Source organism: Xenopus laevis, chromosome 1L, assembly GCF_017654675.1.
Source record: "Xenopus laevis strain J_2021 chromosome 1L, Xenopus_laevis_v10.1, whole genome shotgun sequence".
Lineage (NCBI taxonomy): Eukaryota > Metazoa > Chordata > Amphibia > Anura > Pipidae > Xenopus > Xenopus laevis.
In genome coordinates this window covers 131,531,754-131,558,074 of record NC_054371.1, presented here as the reverse complement: position 1 = coordinate 131,558,074, position 26,321 = coordinate 131,531,754, and the positions used below count along the sequence as shown (strand labels likewise).

General features: G+C 39.2%; 1 protein-coding gene across 19 annotated transcripts in view; it reads right to left on the bottom strand.

Moving 5' to 3' along the window:
- elavl2.L (ELAV like neuron-specific RNA binding protein 2 L homeolog) overlaps positions 1-4,211 on the bottom strand; it is a 105,040-nt gene extending 100,829 nt beyond the window's left edge. For 2 of the 19 annotated variants that reach the window (XM_041566303.1, XM_041566556.1), the window contains exon 1: positions 452-1,415. Coding sequence is in view for 2 of the 19 variants with exons in the window: in XM_018228779.2 (XP_018084268.1) it covers positions 452-490 (39 nt within the window). In the remaining 17 variants the exon portion in view is untranslated. 19 annotated transcript variants of the gene reach the window in all.
- Positions 4,212-26,321: the final 22,110 nt, after the last annotated feature.

Sequence of the window (26,321 nt, the reverse complement as noted above, 5' to 3'; positions counted from 1 at the left end):
CGCACGCTCCTCCAGCCACGCCCATGGGGGGAAATTAAAAAAAAAAAATGACTCCCTGCCCTATCGCGTTTTCACCAACAACGTCGACCTGTGGTTTTCTCACCGCTGAACATATTCCTGCCACCAAACCGACAACTCAATAAGTTTCCTCCTTCGTAAAAATGAAGGCCGCAATGATCGCGTACAAAGCAGTACTGTGAATACGCCTTGGGTGGAACGCAGAGAGAAGATGGGCGGGGCCCACTGCGCAGGTGGAAAGGCGAACGGGTAATGACGGAAAGTAGATGTAAGCTCTGAAGAGAGACCCGCGCTAGGGAACAATTTACTTTCAATGCCTAGTATCTGAGACGACATTCTCTACAATGGCAGTCACCAAAAAAAAAAAAAGCCGTGGGTTAGTAAGGAGACTTGTAAAGAACAAACGAGTGAATAATTTAGTGTTGACGCTCACTTTACTCACGCGTCCAAGGTGAGCCTGTCGTTTCGTCATTCGGGAGGCGAGAATTCCGCTCAAAAGGAAGCGTAAACCGAACGCAAGTTGCCGGACCGCCTGCTCTCTGTGTGCTCCCGCGCAACAGCAGAGGCCGCCAGCGAGCTCCCGCTCTCCGCGAGGGCAAGATAAAGCTTCCTCTTGTGACGTCAGCGAGAAGGTGGCGCGAATAGGGGATTAACCCTGCAGAGTGCGGACGTGGGCTGAAGTTTGCCAGGTTGGAGTAGGTGCCCAGAAAACGCCTTCGCATTTTACCGACTTGAGAAACAGATGGGAGCTTCCCTCCTCGGCACTGAGCGCCGTACAGCATTGAATTCCCTTTCTCTTCCAACCAGCAACAGATGATCGCTTGGGAATTCCCAACACCTGCGTTACGGGTGGGGGATCAGGAACCTGTGGCTCAGCGGCTGGGAACACTGCTCCCATAACCGCACTTCTGGGACAGTAAAAGCAATGATAGAACACCGCATGAATGATTTAATGGGCCAGCCCATGCTACTAGGACTACAATTCCCACAACTCTCCTTAATCATGAGCCCTGGTCATTATTTATCAAAGGCAAATAAGTTACTGGCTGGTGAATTACTATTTGATTGATAATAACTCGGCCGTTACCACTTCTATACTATACTAAATGAAATCTATTTATACCGGACTGCAATGGTAGCGGACGAGGTGATTAATCTTAATTAACTGAGACGAGGGCTCGTGGCAACAATCCATCCGCCGCCACAATAGAAAACACCTGCTGCTAGAACGTTTCTCTGCCATTCTATCATACCAAGCGATCTTCTAGGCTCGAGTTCTGTCATTACATCAAGGCTACTGCAATGCTGCTATAGTCACACATACGATTGATTATAGTGGCTCACTAATGTAAGCAACGGGGCCACATTTTGACGGAATCTCCATTTAAAATCGATTTTTATACATTGTCATTCGAAGCATAGGTCCTATATCCATAACATAAATTCTCTTTTTTTCAATGTATTTGCAAATTAGATTGTATATAGTCTCTGCACTACTTGTTATGACTTCTGCAACAATGTAGTTGAACAACAGACCTGGACTTGCTACATTATTTCAGGAGTCGGAAGCAGAGGAAATAGAAACGGGTAACTGCTTTCAGCGGCAATACTTTTTTTTAAATTGGATATTTGGTAGATTGGTTGAAATAAAAAGCTCTTTCAGGGTTAGTCCACACAAGGAGATTCGGGAAGATTTTGTCTCAGTGAGGCAACTTCGAGCGACTATAGAAAACACATCGCCGTGTGTGCATTAGCGCTGGCGACTGTGAATTGTAGCCTATGGAAACACACGCTGAGGCAGTTCGGGGAGATAGTCGCTCAGAAGACGGGGCAATTAGTCGCCAGGCGACAAAATCTACCCGAATCTTTGGGTCAGGCTACACTGGGTGTTTTGGGGAGATTTGGTCGCCTGGCGACTAATCGCCTCGTTTTTGCGGCGACCAATCTCCCCAAACGCCTTCCCTCACTCTGCTCCTGCTAAAATAAAAACGCAGGCGCTAATCACAAGCGGCGATTCGTTTTCCAAAGTTGCCCCACGAGGAAACTTCTGGCGACTTCGGAAAACGAATATGAGGGGGGAAAAACGTTTTTGCTGGAGATCTTTAAAGCGACAGTGCATAGTAGAAGAGGAACTTGACTTTGCAGGGGTTCAGCCGTTTTGCTTGCTGAATATTTCATATGGCATGTCTGCTTTTGCTGGTTGCAGTATGCTGCCACAAAGTCTTAGTATTTGCGATGTGTGAATGTGACTATTGAGCAGTGTACTCTGAATTAGGATAGCAAAGCACGGGTAGACGAGTTCAGATGGCAGCACTAGGAAAGTTCTATGCTTTAAGTGTTATGTGGTCCATCCACATCACTTTTGCAAGGCATGCTATGGCCCTGGAGTTTTGCCTACAGAAATACCACTATCTTTCTTCACATGATGTATATTGCCTCTAGCTACATTTTCTACAATGTCCTCACAACTGAGTGCTCATTAAACGATTAAGGCTATGGTACACAAGAAGGGATTCATCACCCCTTCCCCAAATCAGGAAATGTAACTAATGCAGTTGTTGCATCTTTTAACAATGCACACCACTCTACTAGGCTCAGAAATGTGAAACATTAATTTAAACTGATCGTACAAGACATAATCGGCCAATGTAATGGATATCAGTATCCCAAGTAATCCACTAATCCCCAGCCCTAAGCAGATCAAGGCAAAACTACTTAGAAGTATGAGTCCATTGTGTATCTGATTAGCTCATTCAGTACCATGACATGAAAAATAAACGGCCATTAGGAGAAATGACCAGTGTAAGGTATGTTTGGGGTACATAGTGTTAAATGAGTATGGGTACATGGTGCAGTGAAAACCTATTATCTTGCATTGGATTTCACACTGCTTAGTTAGCTGATAATATCCTCAATTGCCCCTCTCTGCGCCTTTGAGGCAATCCTAACACTCCAGGGTGACATTTGCCCTCCAGCAGTGACTGGGTTAAACGTGTGTGCCCAACACCTAAATGTTTGCAGTGCCAGCAGCACCTCGCTATGGACAGCGACCGCTTTGATGGAAACTCCCATTCAGAATGCATGCAGTCCTGCATCTCTATGGAAATAAATGGACAAAAATGCTCCCACTTACCTTCTGCTGTCAGGGCACAGATGAGCTCAGTCTTCGCAAAAATGGGTGTAAAGCAGATAATGAAAGCAGGTCGGTTGTTAAAAAAAAAAAAAGAAGCAATAATGAATTAAAAAGAAGCAGCCGCCTAACTGCACAGATCTGTAATCGCAACCCCACACAATGACACCGGCCACGGATTATTACACAAAGAAACCTGCGGCCGGGGAAAGCAAAGAAAAAAAAATGGAGCAAATGAATAAGAAAGAGAAAAGGAAAAAATGCGAGTGAATGGGAGCAGCCCCTGGCTTACTACTCGGTGTTGCTAATGAAAAAATGAAAGGGTTGCAAAAACAAAGAGACGGGGAGGGATGCCAATGCGTGTGTGTACGTGTGCCTCTCTTTATTATTAGCATTTGCTTCCCTTGGAACCCTGATGATCCTGGCTGCTGCTTTAATTGGGCGCTGCAGAGGAGATGTGCGCTATCCACTAGGACCCGGTGCATTAAAAAAATGGGTGGCGGGGGTAGAAAGAGTGGGGGGTCTCATGTATAAAAAAATGAAAAGGGGAGAGGGATTTAGGAAAGAGGGAGGTGGAGCGGATGGCCGGCTTCTATTAGCCCCTTATGGGTGAGCTTGAATGCAATCAGCCTGCCCGCTCCCTTTCCTCTGCTCTGTGCTGCTGCAGACACCTGCCCGCTCTACTGCTACTGCTCTGGGCTCTCAGCGCTCCTGTTGGCGAGAGCGGGCCACGCCCACTGGGGGACGCAGATAAGGCGATGGGCGTGCGTCCGCTTCAGCATTCCCTACCAGTGCTAATTGCTGACCTATAAAGTTTCACTTGTTCAAAGGCACGGGCTACTTGAGTATATGTATGTGTGCAATGCAGAAAGAGCACTGGCAGCAAAGGACTGAGCCAAGGTCATGGGCAGGCGGCGTGTATATATAAACACTGCACCTTGTGCGGGGCCACAGGACTCACAACAACATCCTATCATCCAGCCCGCCCTTCCCCCACCAAAAAAGCTTACGTTTATATTACCTGTAATTCTATGGAAGCGGGGTTGGGTAGTACTAAATAGAATCAGTTGCATGCGATGCTATTATCCGTTTCTATTAGGAGGATGTGTGGCTGCTTTATCAGTATGGCATAAGGCGTAGAGTGTGCGTTCAGACTGCAGCATGATGCGAGCCTGGCTTTGTTAGGGGAAACCTGATGTGATAGAGTAGCTGCTACTCACTAGCAATCCAACGCGAGGGGCTGCTCTTTCCACCCCCAATCAGTCCTTTTCCTTAGCCAGAGTCTGTCCCGCATCTCTTAGCAAAAATGTATTTAATTAAACGAGGAGTTCTTTTCACAGTGCCCAATAATAGATTGTTTGATTGTTCGTGTGGAGGTGCGGGCTAAATTCACCCAGAATATAAATTGGTAAGCAATCCTGCAATGATCTGCCATTATACAGCCTTCCTTCCAGGTGTTGGACTACAGCTCTCTTAAACTGGAGGTACTGAGGTTGGACAGCCCTGCATTCTTACAAGCCAAAAGGTACTCTCTAAAAACCCACCCTTAAGTCCAAAGTAAGTTTAACCACAGTAAAGCTCTGCATTAGTATCCCAATTAATTTTTATACCTGAGACTGAGTTTATCCTTAAGCCAAGGAGGAGGTCTCGACTGTTGTCTCGTGTATACTTAAAGAGGCTTTACCCTTATTTATATCATGGCATGCATCCCCTTGTTCTGGTTTGAGTCCGCTTCATCCACGTTACAGTCATTCTAGCTTGCGTAGCACAATTCAAGTCTATAATACTTTAGGTAGGCAGTACAAATGTATGAAGTGTCCCGAGCAGTGCAGACTCATATGACGATTAATATTGTACATAGTGTCTGTGCTGGGAATGATATTAACACTTTGACGAGTAAAGCTGAACCAAGACGTTCAGGTACTGAAGAGGGTGAAGGGTAGCGATTACAGTGATCATATAGTGCAACACATTACACGTGCCACTTACATTCATGTCAATTCAGTCGCTGCAAATCATTCCTTACTTGTGCCCTCAGAGGCCTATTCGTTGTGTACACACGTTGTGAACATATGAAACATTGCGCTGTGCCTTGTTAGTTTGTTCAACGTTGACAGCACCCGTAGCAATTATGTGAGCTGCAGTGATCCTTCATCCTACCTCCCCATTACTACTAAAATTGCCCCTTTTAATGCCTCACCGCCAAGTTTCTAGAGGAATAGCTGATATCAATGTAAGAAATACAATTGCTCTTCCATAGACAATAGCTAGCTTCTCAAACTGTGTATGTCTCCTGCAAGGTGCCTACTCTTTATACAGTGTTGGAAGCGGCTGTCAGGTCTGTGCCTAGGAATGAGCTCGGAGAGTTTCAGCACCCCGGACAGCGCTCTGCATTATACGAGGCTGCCTGGTACTTCGTAGAGCGGTTGCCTCTCCTCCCTTCTTGCACACTCAGGCGATGCATAGGGAATTTCACTTCTCTGACTTTTAATGACTTGGTAAGCAAATGCATGAGTCACTGGAAGACGCAACCCTTTGCCACTAAGTCGTGTGCGGTGACACCGGTCAGCTCAGGGCTGGAACTAGAAGTAGGCACAAGAGGCAAGTGCCTAGGGCGCAAAGCTTGGGGGCGCCAGGCACATACCTCACATGCAGCCTACCCCTAGTCCTCTAAAGTGTTACCTCAGTGAAAAGTGGATGCCCTCTCTGAAGTCAAAGTGCTTTGCGCACAGCTGCACACGCGCGTCCCCGGTTGCGCACGGTTACGCACGCGCGTACTTGATTGCGCACGGTTACGCACGCGCGTCCTTGAATGCGCACGGTTACGCACGCGCGTACTTGGTTGCGCACTGCTGATGGGAGCCGAAGGGTTGTCTATAGCGCCCGGCTGGCCTGGCCCGGCGGTGGGTCAGCTTCACAAAAGCAAGTAAAGTTAATCACAGTCCGTACATAGCAACTGGCTCGGAGTTTCAAAAATACTTACACAAATACTCAATTATACATATCAAGTGAAGAGAGAATACATCATATCTGTAAAACCCTCTTTGAGTTTGAGGTTTTACTTCTATTGGCAAACTGTAGAAGTAAAACTTTATACATAATCGAGATCTGTTACTGTTGTTTTCTTTGCAGACATTTGTTGAGTTCACTTCCAGAACCATGCCATATTTTTAGTGTTTCTTTAACTCTAACTTGAATGCTTTGTGTTAAAGGTCTTCTCTGCCTGCATCATTATATATGAATTTCAGGATAACGACGTTTCGTCCCCTTTATGAATTGATATAGTCATACACAGTGGTTTTTGCTATCACCATTACTTTATTTCTTGTACAAAAGGGCAACTTGCAGATGATCTTTAGAAATTGCTATTGTGCAACATATGTTCCGAACCATTATTGACATAATATTTTGGATCTGCAAATGGAACCATGACCTTGAAGGTTGGCAATATGATATGTTTCAAATATATGCAAAATACAGATTATCCAATTGTTTTCTTTGGTGGATACCACCAGTTTCCCACTGAGTAATTGGAGAAGCAAAAAAAAAGCATCATCAGTACAGAGACATAATGAGTGTCTTTCTCAAACTACAGTTTTTCAGTAAACACCTTCCACTCAGAGCTGAGTTGCAGGTAATATGGTGCTTTGCAGAAGTAAATGGATAGTCATTACATATTCTCTCCATTGTAAGCACTTGCTAGTATGCTACTATGCTGCATTTAATCTTGAGCCTGTACCCATGGTGTGTTATTACAAGCTGTCGAGAATGAAAAATTTGTAGAGACAACATACATATTATAAATGTCATCTCTGGAACCAATGCAATTTATACAGACATACATTTGCAATGACTAGACTAACTTTATTGCCAACCATTTTCTAAGTGGTTGTGTGGAATGATTTGGCTTTGCTGTACTTGCTCTAGAGTACTGTCCTAATTTTGGAAATGCGTGTCAGCCCAAAATAAAATTAGAAATGTCAGAGATTGGTTTCCATGTCCTGATTGTTAGGAAAACAAACATGGAAACAGGGAGAGTGGCTGAGAAATGAACGATAAGAAGAAGAGAAATTGCTTTGTAAAGTTGTAAAGCTCTTATCAAGGTCATGCAGAGACTTGAATGCACAAACCTCTTTACAGATAATAACCTGAACAGGATCATTGTGTTGCTCTTCAGTCATAAGGTTATTCTCATATAGACATAATACTATTGTTTGTTTCACACTATATCTGAGTGCAGTGGCTTGATTTATACTGGATACACAAAGAAACTGGTATGACTATTGAACATAGTTATCAAAAAATATCGAATTATTTACTTGCAATTTAGGATGTACTCACTTTTACTGAACCAGTTTAGAAAGATGTAGAGGTACAAAAACCAACCAGAATCAGAGACACTGATTACAAGTAATTCTGCTATGCAGAGAAGTAAACGACTTTTTATAGTATGACCAGAGGTATACAAGTTAGGGACCACCGTATGGGGTTTACCTTGACGTGGTATGGTGGCTTATCAACTTTATGATCATGACTTTGTAACTAAAAACCGCTGTTTTTGTAAACACATGCACTTGCATATATACTTGCATAATTGCTTATGAGACAGAGGACCAGAAAATGTGCATTGATTCATTTTCCAAATCAGTAGCACTTCCATTACACTTAAATACACTTTAACTTAGCCTTTTGAGTGCTCCCACAACCCCCCTTTTTGTAAATTTCATTCATGCTCCCTTTCAACAGGCTTCACCACTGTCAGAGATGAGCAGGGTCAAGATGCTCTGGCACTCAAGGCAAGGTTGGGACTCTCTGCTACTCCACACCACCACTGCCCTCTGTTTGGCAGAAACAGTAGTAGACACAAAGCAGCTAGCACATACAACTACAATGAACTACAATGAACAACAATGAACCATTTTATCTGAAAACTCCACTGTGCATGAATAATGGTTCAGGGGTTATCTTGTTAAGCAGGATGTCTCGCTATAGTAGCAATACAGTAATATGAGATGCCACAGGACCCGCATCCTCTGAGCTAGCAGAGGAAAAACAAACTTTATTAAATCTTTTTTTTTTTTAAGTCATTATTGGCATTATTTACTTTGAGATTCTTTTAGCAATCATGTGTTCTTTATATACTGTACATTGTATCCCATTGAAAGCACATTAGATATTAGTATTGCAAAATAGTCTAGGTAAGTTTCTTATTAACAAACGAGAGGTAGGAAAGACCTGATAAATTAAAAGTAGACAACAAAATGAATCTATCTAAATCAAACCACTATTTATGTCTGTGTTAGGAAATAGTAATCCAACATGTAATGTCCGGAAATAATATCCAACAAAATTTCATGCCCAGTTTGTTTGGATGCATTGTAACACAGAGGGCACAATCGGGTGACATACTTTATTTAGCCTTAGTGTATAGTATACTTTCATAAATTGGGTTGCCTTGTTTTGAATGTTTGAACACAAAACACAGAGTAATACTAATGCTTGAGAATATTCTCCGCAAAATCAAGATTTTTCTGAGATCTCTCAATTGTCTCTAGTGTTTTTCTATCTGTAAAACCCAGGAGTTTAGCAATGTGCTTACCTGAGCTGGGTTAATAAATATATTCGTCAAAACCTATGACAATGTTGTGCTCCTTCAGAATAAAGTTTTTGGGTCTCTACACGTGCAAAAAATATGATCCAATTAATAATACATGTAAGAGATTAACATGTTTATTACAGTTTGATGGATCTGCCCTTAAGTTCAGTACAGGTATGTGATCCGTTATCTGGAAACCTGTTATCTAGAAAGCTCCAAATTACACAAACAAAATCTTTAGCATAGATATGCTACAGTATATCACTTCCTATTTGTGCTGAGTCACTTTGGCTCCAGCTGTGCTAATATTTTATAGATTCTAATTTGTTAAATGTTCTGAAATTGTTGGAATGGCAAAATATGTGACATACTGTAATACAAGCATTTCTTTGGAGCCTTCACGTTTACAATAAGCATTAACAGTTTTGCATCACACCCAAGGCAGGAGAGTGGGGGTAGGTTGGAGACTACATGTACATGGGCTATGATTTCAGTCTGTTTAAGAGAGTAGCAACAGTTTGTTTGGATGCATTGTAACACAGAGGGCACAATCAGGTGACATACTTTATTTAGCCTTAGTGTATATTATACTTTCATTAATTGGGTTGCCTTGTTTTGAATTTTTGAACACAAAACACAGAGTATTACTCATGCTTGAGGATATTCTAAGATTAGCTGATATAGCAGCAGCATCTGGTCCTGGCATTATCAATCATATTGCTGGATCTCAAAAATGTAAATAAACAAACTCTCCCACACTGTTAGTATGCTTACTGAACATAAAATATATGTACTCCTTGATAGAGAGGGGTTAAAATAACAATGTAAAAGGTAAAGTTCTGCCCTACGTATATTTCTTTTCTTTCAAAACAAATTTAGCAGAACTTCCAGCTGATTAAAATAGGTGGGGATTCTTTTCATGGACTGCAAAAGGGCTGCCATCATGAACTTTTTTATTGGAGACCTTTTCAGGTGTAACATGTGGGGCTTTCTGTCACATACTAAACCATATTAAATGTTGATTTTCTGGGTTGAAATAGTGGCAAGTCTCCTTACAGTTTATTTTCATGATTGTTGCTCTAGCTGCAAGAGAAATGTGGCAAAAACTATGAATGTTCCACTTTATGTAGTAGGTCAAATGAAGAGTTATTTACAGTGCTCCCCTTTGCTGCTCTTTGCATCTTGTACCAGATTAAAAATATACTGTGAAGTGCTGGTGGCTGCAAGGTAGTGATGCAACTTCAATTTTCTGGGCCTCCATGCTGAACCCAGACTGCTGTGTATTCATGCAAAATTGCAGGTCCTTGCACTCAAAAAACATTGTGCCTTATGTCTGTTTTTCACTCTTTTCTCCCTGTTTGGCTGTTTATAAAATAAAACGTAATTGTTCACAAAATTGCATATGATATCCTTTGAAACTGATATTCGGCCAGAAATAGGTTCAATACTTTGTGATCTCTAATCTGTTTTGTTGCTGCATTTTGTAAATGCAAATTAATGTTATTCCACAAAAGTTATTTTCAGCAAATGGACCCCAATATGGGGGGTACACCACACTCAAACAGAAATGCCTTCAATAAAGGCTCAATAAAAAAAATCACTCATGAAGGGCATTCCCCTCATGTAGCTTAATTAAAAAAGCATGTAACATAAGAGACCAGCATTATAAATACCCCAGCATTCACATATAAGTGACTGGATTTCAATACAAAATGAAAAACTGTAGTGGAAGTAGTTGTGTAGTAGTAGTAGTGGAGTGGAACACAGGGTTCTATATATGTAATGGTAACAAAGTATATTTTGTATAATATAATTGCTAAAAATTGTTTATATATAAGGTTATGTAGCAAATTAAAGTGGCGCCAAAAGTGCTCAATTTACAATTTTTCTGCAGTGTATCAACAAGTTGCACACCAATCTACATCTATGCCGAAATATTTTTCTCCTGACTGCCATTCACCACTGCTCAAGTAAACACCCTGTAGATATGTACTATGCTGTCTCTGCAACAGAGAGGGCATGCTGTGACTAATTCTGATTCTAAGACTAATTCTAATTAGCCTTGGGGAAATTCAGTTACCACTTGAGGATAAAGATGGATGCAGTTTATTTGACATGAGCTACGTGCATTCTAAAAAAAAAAAAACAACGTTTATATAGACTTTTCTATGAGAAATCAACACATAAGGCAAACAAGAGAGACATCACTTCAAGGTGTGCTGCAGCAGCAGCCTGTAGGTTACCAGGAGTGGCAAAAAGCTGCTCCTGGTAACTTCAAGAGCCAAAATTCCAATTTTCTTCTAGTGCAGAGAGTGTAATTGTGCTGTACCAGTATCCAAAACACCCCTGATCACAAAATGTTTTTATAGATAATATCTGTTGATCAGGTACCTCTATTCAGGAGGCCAGGGTGTGACTTGTCAAAGATAACTTGAAATTTGTATACATAGAAAAGTGTTTTCTGTCACCTACATGCTCTTCACCAGATGGTGTCTACTATGGCATTTTGAAGGCTCTTTGAGTTAACTTTGAGTATGATGTAGAGAGTAATATTCTGAGACAATTTGCAGTTTAAATTTTTTTTATTTGTTTTTGAGTTATTTAGCTTGTTATTCATCAGCTCTCTAGTTTGCAGTTTCTGGTTGCTAAGGTCCAAATTACATTAGCAATAGATTTGAATAGGAGACTGGAATGTGAATGGGAGAGGGCCTGAATTGAAAAACGAGTAATAAAAAGTAGCAATAACAATACATTTGTAGCCTTACAGAGGATTGTTTTTTTTAGATGGGGTCTGTAATCCCCATTTGAAAACTGGAAAAGGTCCAATCAAAAAAGGGCATATAATTAAAAAAATAAATAATGAAGACCAATTGAAAAGTTAACTTGAATTGGCCTTTCTGTAACATAACAGAAGTTAACATAAAGGTGAACGACCCCTTTAAATCACAAACAGTGTCATAACTTTAGAGGAAGCAGCCCAGGTGGCCCCCGGGGGAGGGGGCTGTGGAGCAGCTCTATAGGGGGTTTGCCAAAATATCAAGCTATAATCAATTCAAACTAGTCAAAATGTCTACCTGCACCAAATTTGTTAGGTTTTTAAAGTAATGACATACCTGTAACTGAAAGGTGTAAAACGATAGCAAAATTTGTCTGTTTAAGGATTCAGAAAGTCAATAAAATACTTTGGTAGTTTGCAAATTAGCAATAATTTTTTTCACATGTATTTTCACATAGGTGTGCTGTATATTTTCAATGTTTTATATTTTTGTTCTAATTCTTGTTCTTTTAGTTAGAAAAGTTTCTATACCGAGGCATAATGCATTAGAAGAAATATACTAGAACTTCCTGCTCTTAAAATCCCTTTCTCCCTTTCTCTTAAAAGCAGCAGCAAGCGAGGTACATTAAAATGAAATTCCTAAGTAAGTTTTAAAGACATGTTTGATGGGTACAAATAATAGTCTAAATAATTAAATAATAAATCATTTAAAGTTTACATTTAAACAATTTAAGTAATGCATGAAATAATTACAGGCATTTTGTGCCATAAACAACAATTTATAAAAAAAAGTTTCAAAGTTTTCAGAGCAGAGGTATATTAGGTATTATTGTGTTTTATTTTCATAAAGGTGAATTATTATTGAAATTGTATTTTCCTGCTATAACTAATTAAAGAATAAATATTACAAAAGTTTAAATTGAATATAATCTTAATCTCACGGAAATAAGAAACTTTATAAACATAATCAATAATAAAATACAGTGTAATAGAGTCCATGAAGGGGAAATGTGTCTGACACAGGTGGCAAATGTGCGCGTGGTTGAATATCGGGGGCAACTGCACTCACCAGGGCCCAGCAGCACTGATTGCAACGATGCAGAAGTGCAATGAGTGGCTTTTGAAGCAAGTACCTTTATTGAATGGGATTTTGTCTTGTAACCATTGTGGCCAACGTAGAGCAAACATAACTGTTCTTATGGTCATAAATGACTTGTTGCCATTCTGCTTAAGAGATGGGATAACCGGTAGGTCAATCTCGTGTGAGACTGCCGTAACTAGAGGGGGGCGGGCCCTGGCGCGGGTCGTGCAGCAGATTACTATGGGATCTGTATGAGAGCACACCCATTAATACATATCTTAAAACCCCCATTTGTTCTCATATTACAGAAAGACATATTTAGCATAAATGTAAAGTACACTGGTTTATACTCCAAATATTTAAAGTACAAATTCTCCCAGTTTAAACTTTGTTACTGGCTTAGTGATAACATCTGCTACCATTTTGTTTGTGGAATAATACTCAAGAGTTATGTTTCCCTCGCTTAGTACAGATCAAAGATTGTGGACTGTGGGTTGTTACAGCTTTAGCACAAAAAAAATTGACTGGTTTGTCAAGCATTAAAACACATTCTGCAGTGTATCGACCAATGCAGTGAATGCTTTGCATATTGTGGATCCCCAATTCATGCTTAATACTAATGTGCAGTAGACACTGATGGTAATGCCATTGCCCTTTGTAGACAAGAATATATGTTGATACATGTACATTATATGAAGACGCAGGGGCAGATTTATCAAAATATCAGGTTAGAATTTATCTTTGAACAAAATAATATATATTTAAACTGTGAATATTTGATACAGAAAATACAAAAAAAAAATCTGTATTATTTCTGTTGAAACATGGGATTTATGATAATACCCATTAAGAAAAAAAAAGTATTGACAACAAGCAGATGATTGCTTGATTTTACAAACAGTAGACTGATAATAATGAAGTACAGCTCCATGAGTAATGATTAAAAAAAAAAAGCAGGAACTGTGAGTGCTTAATCATTTAAATGCAGAAGCCCTTTTGAGTTGAGAATCCACTAACCTGAATTATTGGAGTAATAGTTCTCATGTGGGGCACTGAAAAGATGGATTCATTGGCGGATGAGAAGGAATTAGTATACCAGTATCAATAACTCACTGCAAAATAAGTCTCCCACTGGTTTAGCTTCTGAGCAAGTCTAACTGTGAAAGACTTTCATATTACTAATGAAATATAGTGTTTCTGAAAACTTGAACTTACAATTTGCAATTCCAGTATAAGTTGCTACAGCAGCATTAGAATAATCATCCCTCTCAGATCTTACCAAAATGAAATATACAAAGATTTGCTTTATATGGTGTGTTCTGAGATTCTATGATTGGGGATGTCATTTTTCCACTGTATATACCTGCACTGAGTATTCTACTCTGCATCATGCAATTGTGCTATCAGTAATTTTAGTCTTTATTGTATTAGTTATAATAGGCATGAATAGAACAAGCATATTACCATATTGCAATATATTTGTTTGACTGCATAATTATTGTGTTTTCCTAAAGTATTTCTTAGAACCCGCCACCTACCAGCATTTTCAAATGCTCCCAGAGCATTCCAAAGCTGCAAACTGAATACATTTAAGTGGGAAAATAAGTTGTTGTAGCTTGTATATTGTCACTTTTTAGCCACCACATTTAATATGGCATTTTAAACTGTGTCCAACACATTTGGAAGTCAACAACTTTGAGAAGTAATGAAAGTTAAGTGTTCAAAAGATTATGCAAAGCCCACTTCTAGAAAAACGTCATTCTTAGTTTGGCAGCCATACATTAATTAATATGGTCAGTTACAATGTAATTGCAATAGGGACACAATAAACATAAAAGAAGGGACGTGCTCCCTTTGTGTAAAATTGTATCAGTAGCTTTAATCAAAGAAAGATATTTTGCACTTACAATTTAGCAGAAAATGATTGTTCATCAATAAAGTGTCACGGTTGGCACCCAGAACCGATTGCCAAGCACCCTGGTCTCGGCTCGTGCTTCTGCAAAGCAGCCGCCTTTGGCCTTGGGAGGAGCCCTCAGCTACTCAGATGCCGCCAGGTCTTATAACAAAAGGTGAAAGGCAAGGGGTTCTGTGCAAGCAGAGGGGCACAACCGGATAGCAAAGTCTCTGGGCAGAAGGTCACAGTACAAGGCGTGAGACAGAATCGTAGTCAGAACAGGCCGGGTCGGGGCAGGCGGAGTACAAACGTAGTCAGGCAGGCAAAGGTTAAACCGGGTGATCAATCAGAAGGGATTTAGCAGAAGAGGTAGTCGGTATTCAGGCAAGGGTCAGGATACAAGAGTTCAGAATAGTCGATAGCCAGGCAGGGGTCAAAACAGGATACAGATCTGGATTCAAAACAGCACTAAGCTCAAAACACCTGATATTTGGGTGCCTCTCTACGAGACCTATCGGCTGCTTTTTTCTGAGCGGCTGTAGCTGCAGAAAGAGAGCCGTGCACCCAAGACCAAATTTTTGCAAACTGTTTGACAGAAGAATTGACAGAGGGTACAGGGGACAAAGAACCAGAAAAAGAAAATGCTTTGGGATGTAAACCATTAATAATAAAGAATGGAGATTCACCAGTTGAAGAATGAGTTGCAATATTGTAAGCAAATTCTGCCCAGGGTTCAGCCCATGAGGACTGGACACATAACACCTTAAAAATTGTTGAAGGGATTGATTAACCCTTTCAGTTTGACCATTGGTTTTGGGGTGATATGCGGTAGAAAATGACAATTCAATACCAACCAAAGAGCAGAAAGCTCACCAAAATTTTGAAACAAACTGTACCCTCTATCAGAAACAATATTGACCAGAAAACCATGCAATTTAAAAATATTAGAAATGAATAATTCAGCCAGGGTCCTGAACGTGTTTACGGTGATCACTCAAGTTGGAAGAAAAGATCAGGATATCGTCTAGATAGACCACTACGAATAACCCCAGCAGGTCCCGGAAGATGTCATTGACAAATTCCTGGAACACTGCGGGGGCGTTACAAAGACCAAATAGCATTACCAAATATTCATTGTGGCCGTCCCTGGAATATATTGCAATATATGGACAAACAATCCCTGTGTTGTTTAAAGGGTAAGGCATTTTTTAGTAGCAGTATGCACAAAATGTCTCTGTCTTAAATATATTGATAATGGGTTGAGTGCAGAGGACCTCTTGTAGTTGACTATGTGTATTTTGTGGTCACACCCTCATTGCACCCCCGCCTAATGGTTTTAAAAAATAGTGGTGAGCACAACTTTCCCTTGTTTGTTATAGTTATACAGGAGCAGTGACCAGATCCATGTTGTAGCTCCCACCCTTCCCAGCTATAGTCAGGTGATCCCACTGGTGTCTAATAAAAGGGCAGCCAAGTTTGGGAGTTTTAATTTGAAAGCAGCTAGTAAGTTGCAGGTAAAACTTAGTCCCTTTGTAAAATGTATAATGAAGCAATAGAATTCTTAATGAATCAGATGAAAATTAAGCGTAGGACTGGCCAGATATGGGATGACTTTGACGTAGTTGGCCAGCTTGAATATATTGCAATATATGGACAAACAATCCCTGTGTTGTTTAAAGGGTAAGGCATTTTTTAGTAGCAGTATGCACAAAATGTCTCTGTCTTAAATATATTGATAATGGGTTGAGTGCAGAGGACCTCTTGTAGTTAACATTAGTAACCACATTCGGAAAGAAAGACTTGACATTGGTAACCCCATAATGAAAGGAAGTAGCCTTCTCACCCCTTTTCTCCCTCTGTCTTCCATCTACTTGGATGGCGAGAGACATGAGATCATCCAGGTTAGTAGATAGAGGATAGATTACTAGGCTGTCTTTGACAGAATCTGAGAGCCTTATCCAGAACTGGCTACAAAGAGCCATGTCGTTCCAACCAGTTTCAACTGGCCATAGACGGAACTCAGTGCAATATACCTCCGCATCCCATTTTCCCTGGCATAATTTACGAATCGCAGAATCGGCAGATGATGCACGATCCGGGTCATCGTAAAGTATCGCCATGGTGTTAAAGAAGGTTTCAAGGGAAAAGTGGGCTGGATCAGTGGAGGGTAATCTTAGGGCCCAAATTTGGGGATCACCATGTAACAGGGTCATTACAAACCTCACTTCGCCAGTGGCAAAAGATTGAGGAAAAAGCTGAGGAATAGTTTACATGCCTCCTGGAATACAAAAAATTTTGATCTATCCCCATCAAATTTTTCAGGAAAGACAATTTTGGGTTCATGGTTTTTAGATACGTTACCCATCATAGCAGAAGAACCTACAGGAACAGCCACACGAGGGGTGAATACTGGAGTTGGTGACAGTGGAGTGCACCTTTAAATTACACAGAGGCGCACCGCACGTGCCCTAGAGATACGGAGCCTGCGGCCTACAGTGGAGCAGCCTAACAATCCGGCGGGCGTCCCGCCGAGGGTGCGGCAGGCGTCCCTGACATCCCCCCAGGTACCACCAGGTACGATCGTTACATAAAGTCTGTTAAATCTGTTCCCAACGCGTTTCTACTGTCTTCTCTGGAATGTAGAATAATAAAACAAACCCTTTTTAAATTTTACTTGAACCAATAGCTGGTTCAGCATTGTGATTTATTCCAACTGTGTTCTTACTGCATATGCATTTTAAGTGATACTGACACTAAAAAAAATATTTTCAAAATACATTAAAAGTCACATATAGGTCATGTTCTAAACCTGACTGTTTTACCAACCTGGCTGTCCCTTATTAACCTGTCAGTTAGAGTTTCTAATGCTAACGGATTCCTGCTGCACAAATATGGCAGCCCCCTCATACAGGAACAGGGTAGTAAGAAAGGTAATGTAAAAACATCAGGCAAATACTTTTATGGCAAAAATGTAAATAGCATTCAAAGATAATGTTATGATGGATAATGAAAAAGGTTATTTTCTGATGTCAGTATCTCTTTAATGCTAAAAAAGTATATTATTATGAAAATGGTTTATTTACATGAAGCAGGGTTTTACTTATGAGCTGTATGCAATATATTTTTATAGAGATCTACATTGTTTGGGAGGTTTAGTTTTCCTTTAAATGGCTCATGTGACATGTATGATTTGTTTGTTTTTTGTTTGCACCGTGAATCCTAGGATCCCAGGGGACGGCCCTTATTTTTTACAATGGAAATTTTCTATTTAGGATTACCCAATGGCATGTACTTCTAAAAAAAGTATATTATTATGAAAATGGTTTATTTACATGAAGCAAAGTTTTACATATGAGCTGTTTTATGCCTTATCTTTTTATAGAGACCTACATTGATCAGGGGTATAGTTTTCCTTTAACCAATTTTTCCAGTTGCTGTAACAGTGGGTGATATGGGTGATGGTTTTGGAGCAGAACTATGAGTAATTACAACACACACACACACATATATATATATATATATATATATATGCTATGAATGCATTCTATTATGCTTTTATAGTAGAGAGAGCAGTTACATTTGTCTGGTTTAAGGATAATATTTTATAAAAAGATTTATATACTTTACTCAGTATCAATATACCTAAATAAAAGTAAAGTATTAAAGAGCCACTGTGCCTTTATTATTTTTATTTTCTTATTGTTTGAGTGCAATAACAATATTAACTACAAAATACTGTATATCATGATTGTTTTGTTATTGCTCTCCCCCCCCCCAGTTTCTAAGAGTTGCTACCTAAGCTTAAGGTTTTATCTTTGTCTAGGTTACCATGGGGAAGGAGTTAGCATGACAGTAATGCTATCTATCACTTTTGTTGTGGTGGCTGAATATCCTAGCAGTTGGGTTCAGTCTCTTGACAATTTTGCAATTATAATAACACATCTGTGATATCATTAGACATGTTCGATACAACAGTGACACATGTCAAGGTTTCCATATTTGTTATTGCTTTTCTTGCTTTCGTGTTATTTGTTAGGGATTCATGTAGGATTTTCCTGTATCCATTCTTTGTCTACCCTCATGAGACGTCTTGTAATGTTAGATGTGTCCTATAATCCTCTGTGCTGCTTTACCCTTATAACAGTTTCCCGTAAGGTTTAGACATAACCAATCTGCGTGTTTGCCCTGGACAGAGTCAAAGGTGAAGAAATATGACAGTGGATGAAATCATATTTTGAGCTGTTTTATAGTAATCTTTCTCTCTTGTGACAATCACATCTATCAATCGCACTGGCAAGTATCTGCAGTCATTTTAAGCAATTTAAACTGGTTGTTTTCTCTTGTAAATGTATGGTAGTACTCTGTACAGCAGAACACATCATGGTTCTATCCTGTGTGCTGACATTTTGTTACTTTCTACTTTGTTCCCCGGAGGAGATTTAATATTCGCTGTCATAAGCACATATCTATAAGATAAGTTTATTTAGAAAAAGCTAAAAACTGTGGTGCAGAACTATAACAAGGATATGGGTTGGTAGGCTTTGTATAATTATTTGAAACCAATAAACGTCATGTATAGTAAGCCATTGGTTGTCAGTATTAAACTGCAAGTGCAATCTCTTTTTGCACTTCCTTTTTAATGCATCTTCAATTACAAGGACACTCATGGGATAAAAGGCTTAAGAAATCTTGAGCAGACCCAGAGCTCTCAATGATAGTGTATTTATATATTGGCTAAAAGCATTTAGATTGCTTGTCATCTATATTACAAGCTTCAAAGCCACATTTAAATGGTAAAAATAGAGAAGACTTAGGCAGTTTAATGAACCATGACCACAAAATAGTGCTTGTTTATATATTAAAGGACCCATTTCTCCTCTGCATTCAGGAACTTTCACTAGGGAACATTACTGCAATATATATCGGGATATAGGGACAGGCACGAGATCAAAGAACTTTGGATCAATGTAAATGATGTATAATCTCTGTAAAGTGCTGCAGAGTATGTCGGCGCGATATAATTTATGGATAATAATAATCAGACTTTAAATTGCTCTGAAAAGCTACTGATCTGCTCGACAACATTTACAAACAGACACAACTAGAATTATATTTAACATTCTTAACGGAAAAGGAAATTCATTTAGCACTTGGGGGCGCCAAATGTTAGGCACCCCCATGTGAATGTATATACTTGCCTGAAACCCCGGGCCAGTGCTCCTATCAGCAGAGAACTGCACCGGCCCGGGTTATTCCAGCGAGCACCACGGAGTGATCCTCTTCCAGCTACTTCTTTCTTCATATTTCCCAGGGCAGATGCATGCGCAGTTGAATGAAAAAGTCAACTGTTTAGTTAAAGTTAGGCTTTTCACTCTAATGCACATGCGCAGCCACTTGAAGAAAGAAGAAGCCGGAAGAGGAGCACTCCGTGGTGCTCACTGGAATAACCCGGGCCGGTGCAGTTTTCTGCTGATAGGAGCACAGACCCAGGGTTTCAGGAAAGTAAATACATTCCATTGGGACTTTTGCGCCCACTGCTATCTCTTTTGCATTACTAACCATTGTTAGTAATGAAACACTACCAAAAGTTCTCAGCCTCAAAACTATAGGCCAGTTAGTCTGACGTCAGTGGTAGGAAAGCTTTTCGAAGGGTTAATAAAGGATAAGATACTGGACTTCATAGCAAATCATAATACTATGAGTTTTGTGCATGGTTTTATGCGTAATAGATCTTGCCAGACTAACTTAGTTTCTTTTTATGAGAATGTAAGTAGAGACCTCGATTCTGGGATGGCAGTGGATGTGATTTACTTAGACTTTTCAAAGCATTTGATACAGTGCCACACAAAAGGTTACTGGTTAAATTAAGGAATGTTGGCTTGGAACATAGTATTTGTACCTGGATAGAGAACTGGCTAAAAGATAGACTAAAAAGAGTGGTGGTAAATGGAACATTTTTTAATTGGACCAGTGTTGTTAGTGGAGTTCCACAGGGCTCTGTACTAGGTCCCTTGCTTTTCAACTTGTTTATTAATGAACTGGAGGTGGGCATTGAAAGTACTGTTTCTATTTTTGCAGATGATACTAAATTGTGCAGAACTATAGGTTCCATGCAGGATGCTGCCACTTTGCAGAGTGATTTGTCTAAACTGGAAAACTGGGCAGCAAACTGGAAGATGAGGTTCAATGTTGATAAATGCAAGGTTATGCGCTTTGGCAAAAATAATATAAATGCAAGTTATACACTAAATGGCAGTGTGTTGGGAGTTTCCTTAAATGAGGAGGATCTAGGGGTCTTTGTAGATAACACGTTGTCTAATTCTGGGCAGTGTCATTCTGTGTCTACTAAAGCAAATAAAGTTCTGTCTTGCATAAAAAAGGGCATTAACTCAAGGGATGAAAACATAATTATGCCTCTTTATAGGTCCCTGGTAAGGCCTCATCTGGAGTATGCACTGCAGTTTTGGACTCCAGTCCTTAAGAGGGATATAAATGAGCTGGAGAGAGTGCAGAGACGTGCAACTAAATTGATTAGAGGGATGGAAGACTTAAATTATGAGGGTAGACTGTCAAGGTTGGGGTTGTTTTCTCTGGAAAAAAGGCGCTTGCGAGGGGACATGATTACACTTTACAAGTACATTAGAGGACATTATAGAAAAATAGCAGGGGACCTTTTTACCCATAAAGTGGATCGCCGTACCAGAGGCCACCCCTTTAGACTAGAAGAAAAGAACTTTAATTTGAAGCAACGTAGGGGGTTCTTCACAGTCAGGACAGTGAGGTTGTGGAATGCACTGCCGGGTGATGTTGTGATGGCTGATTCAGTTAATGCCTTTAAGAATGGCTTGGATGATTTTTTGGACAGACATAATATCAAAGGCTATTGTGATACTAAGCTCTATAGTTAGTATAGGTATGGGTATATAGAATTTAATTAAAAGTAGAGAGGGGTGTGTGTATGGATGCTGGGTTTTCATTTGAAGGGGTTGAACTTGATGGACTTTGTCTTTTTTCAACTCAATTTAACTATGTAACTATGTAACTATGTATCTCTTCCAACCTTAATACCAAAGTACTACCCTTGAGTATTTATAACTGAATTCATTTGCATGCTTGGTACAAAATGCATGCTACTTTGTGTCTGTTAAAACACCATAGACCTCAAATACAAAGCACAACTGCAGCTGTATACAGATGGTCAATTGCGCAAACTGGTGCCATTCATTAAGGGGCATATTTATCAAGGGTTAAATTTTGAATTGAAAAAGACCAAATGAAATTAAGCGGAAGTTTTTTTTCGGATCGAATAAGTCCATATTGGGCCAAATTCGAATCATTCAAATCAAAAGAACATCGCATTCGATCAAATATGATTCAATGTTTTTCCCAAAAAAACTTGGATTTTTCAAAGTCCACCAATTGACTCCAAATAGGTTCCCCATAGGCTAAAACAGCAATTTGGCAGGTTTAAGATGGCGAATGGTCGAAGTCTAATTTTTAAATAGACAGTACATGATAAATTTTCGATTTTCGAATTTTCTAATTTTTTTCAAATTCAAATCTGATTTGGACTATTCCCTAGTAGAAGTACACAAAAAATAGCTCGAAATCCAAATTTTTTTCATTCGAAAATTCACCTCAACCATTGATGAATCTGCCCCTAAATGTACTTGTGTTCAAAGCCGCTCCATGCATTTCTGCATATTTTCACTTGTCGTGGCAGTCCCAATTCCTGGTGTGAAAGTTGTGTCTCGATGCTGGAGAACCATGGCGCTAACGCCACTTTGAGTCACTATAGATTCAGGGTTTCCACAGCGACCTGCATCCATAGATGCAATGAACTTGTGTGTAGTGACTTCATTTTGATGCATAACACAAGTCATAACATGGCATGTTTATCACCAACAAAACTTAAGGGTCAACATTATTATTTTCTGGCCATTTTATTCAGTAATTAGCACAGGATGTAGGTGCCATATTAAGCATAGGTTCATAAGCGTTCGAGCCACAGATAGACTGGAATACTGCAGTTCTCATCTTATTGTTTATCTAGAATTGCATAAAACCAATGGGGCTGATGTATCCATAAGAGTACAAGGGGCATTAATGGAAAAATGTTGATCACTGTTGCTTAGAGACTGGTGATTTTTTATGTGTTGCGGCTATTTAAAAAGGCATTCTGTTCTCCATCTCAAAACTATTGTGAGGTTAGTCTGATGTCAGTGGTAGGAAAGCTTTTCAAAGGGGTATTAAAGGGTAATGTACTTGACTTCATTGCAAATTGCAAATCAAAATTCCTCTACGTTTGTGCCAACATGGTTTTAAGCATAACCGATGTGGCCAAACAAATTTAAAAACCTTGAGGAGGTGAGCAGGAACCTCAACTCTGCAATGGCAGTGGATGTAATCTACTGTACTTAAACTTTGCTGAAGCGCAACCACACAGAAAGTTAATGGTTAAATTAAGGAAAATTGTCCTGGAACATAGTATTTGTACCTGGATAGAGAACTGGCTGAAGGATAGAAAGCAAATAGTGGTAGAAAATGGAACATTTTCTAATTGGACCAGTGTTGTTAGTGGAGTACCGCAGGGCTCTGTACTAGGTCCATACCTTTTCAACTTTTTTATTAATGACTTGGAGGTGGGCATTGAAAGTACTGTTTCTATTTTTGCAGATGATACTAAATTGTGCAGAACTATAGGTTCCATGCAGGATGCTGCCACTTTGCAGAGTGATTTGACCAGATTAGAAAACTTTGCAGCAAACTGGAAAATGAGGTTCATTGTTGATAAATGCAAGGTTATGCACTTTGGCAGAAATAATATAAATGCGAGTTATACACTAAATGGCAGTGTGTTGGGAGTTTCCTAAATTAAGAAAGATCTATGGGTTATTGTAGATAACAAGTTTCATACTACTACTACTACTGCCACTAAAACAAATAAATAATGTGTGTTGATTCATTTGGAGGGGTTAAATTTGATGGTCTTTTTTCAACCAAACTTAACTATGAACTGGGCCTCCCTTCAGTAGTAAAAGTTGGTCCCTTTTCATAGGGACAGGTTTAAAATTTCCATTATGGTTTTCAGAATCCATTGTCCTAGTTACTCCAAAGTTGTTCCCAAAAACACACACCTCTAAGAATATACTCCTTAAATTATCCATTGTCTTTCGATACCCCTTCCCCATGGGGGAAGGGGTATGGAAAGACAATGGATAATTTAAGGAGTATATTCTTAGAGGTGTGTGTTTTTGGGAACAACTTTGTTCTAATACCGTTTCTGGGGTCTATGGGTAAAGCAATAGACAAGGTAGAGACAGGAAATAATAGAGAATAGAGCTCCCAAATTGCAAGGTGTTAGATTCAGATGACAGAATGGCCTTTAAGGGCTGTAGCATGGTTACTAGCCAAATTACAGACTAATTTAACCATTCATGTCCTGTTAGATGGCACTGAATCTTTCAGAAGAAATAAAGTTCTAAATATAAAAGCATACAGCACAATCTCAGCTTCCTGCAGGGGAAGCACTGTAGTGTGGGTAAAAACATGTTGACTTGCATCCAAAATTGCACTTTGCACACTATACTTGTGGTCTTAAATGAACCCTCATACATACAAGTACACTATTGCCTGTTCATTCATCTTCTGTACACTAGTTTTATCTATTTTTTATTATAGATTAAGCATCTTGCCAAAGATTTGCAGTGATTATATGTATTATGATTATATGTGTTGTGTCCAGTGAAGTGTGTTGTGAATTTTGAAAATTTTTGCACTTAGTAATTTTTCCTAAGTAAACTAGCTGCATATACTGTATGGTAGTTAATTGAGGCCCGGTATTCTGTATGAACATGTGACTAATGTAGATTTTGGTATCTTTCTACTGATAAGAACAAAAAGAAGTTTAATGATCTTATCTGTATTGCTTAAATCGTATAGCAGCAGCAGCATATGACTCACCTCCAGATGGAAAACTCAGTGGTACAGAAGCAATCAGATGACAGCCTCCTAGTTATATGCTGGATTTAAGATTAATTGCATTCTCCTTTACTGAAGAAATTTGTTGCCTTTAATGTTGACAAAAATTTAAGATTTAAGTGATGTTGATTCTTTGTAAATACTAACATAATGAAATGCTTAGCACTCTATCAGGGCATTTACACTAATAAACACAATGGGAATATATAATATTGACTGAAAATATGGTTGTAATTGCTGAGTTTGTGCCCCACCCTTTTCGCTTTTCTTTTTATGCCCATTAGTTTAAAGTAATTCATATCTAAATTAAATGGGTTCAGTTAACTTCTAGTATGTTATAAAATGGCCAATTCTAGACAACTTTTCAAATGGTTGTCATTATTTATCTTTTATTGTTTTTTAATTATTTGCTTTCTTCCTCTTCCTCTTTCCAGCTTTCAGATGGGTTCATTGACCCCATCTAAAACCAAATGCTCTGTAAGGCTACAAATTTATTGTTATTGCCACTTTTTATTACTCATCTTTCTATCCAGGTCCTCTCCTATTCTTCAAATGAATGCATGGTTATTAGGAAAATGTGGACCCTAGTAACCATATTGCTGGAAGTGCAAAGTGGAGAGCTGCTGAAAAATTATAACCAACTGCAAATTGTCTCAGAATATCACTCTGTATATCATATTAAGCGTTAACTCAAAGGTGAATAACCCCTTTAAATATAAATAAAAAAATCGAATATGTAAACAGAGGACTAGGCTCAGATGATCAATTTCTAGAATTTACCACCATATCATACATACCCGATCCAAATTCCAAGAACAATGGGAGTGTGACTTAAGTGGCCCATTCGAGGAAGATGCCTGCAGGGAAATATATGAAAATATAACGAAGATCCTACTGAAAGAAGGAGGTCATATCTAGATGGTAAATGACACCAAAGAAATGTAACAAAATGAATGGTGCTATACCCCCATCATGCTTCAGAGGCTGCGCTGAGTTGGGCACGTATACTCATATATTGTGAGAATGCCCAGATGTAAAGAGACTTTGTGCACTCACATTCCGGGAAATAGCCGGAACAAGCACATGTTTAGTAAATTAGGTTTATTTATTACTTATTAATAAAAATATTATGACAAAATGACAGACACCGCCTTCTTAGCACACAACGAGGAAGCATGTTTGAGCTCAGGAACTCTTGCTCTTCTACTTCAAAAACGTGTGCTGTTTTGTTCTGTCTATATATATATATATATATATATATATATATATATATATATATATATATATATATATATTGATTCCGAAAGTACCTGCACTCGTACACTGGTCAATGGTGGGTGCACGGTCAAAGTATAGCCACAGTTCAAAATGGACCAGCACTCCAGCAGTTTTGTCAAACAGTTTTATTGACACATCACTCGTGTATTCCATATATATATCTGTAAGCTTCATTCATGTACTCATACACAGTGTGACTTAATGTACATTTTCTCTGTGTAATAATATAACTCTTTGAATAGAGAAAAAAATATTAGAATAGAAAGCTGTTTTCAAATCATGGAACTGGAATATCCAAAAGGACCCTTGATGACTCACCCTTGAGAGTAGATCAAAAAATGCAACTGCTTTTCTACAGAAAACTTGGGGGAACTGGTTAACACTGTCCGTAATAACCGACAGTGGGAACAATACCCTATAACCAAAAGTTCCCTTTGATAAAGAGAGCTCTTCAAATGCACAGTGGTAATGTATATAGTCAGTTTCATAAGAGATGACTGCTAATATTACTCCAATATCCAAACTGAAACTGACAATTTTTTTCTCTAAGACTGTACTCACTATTAT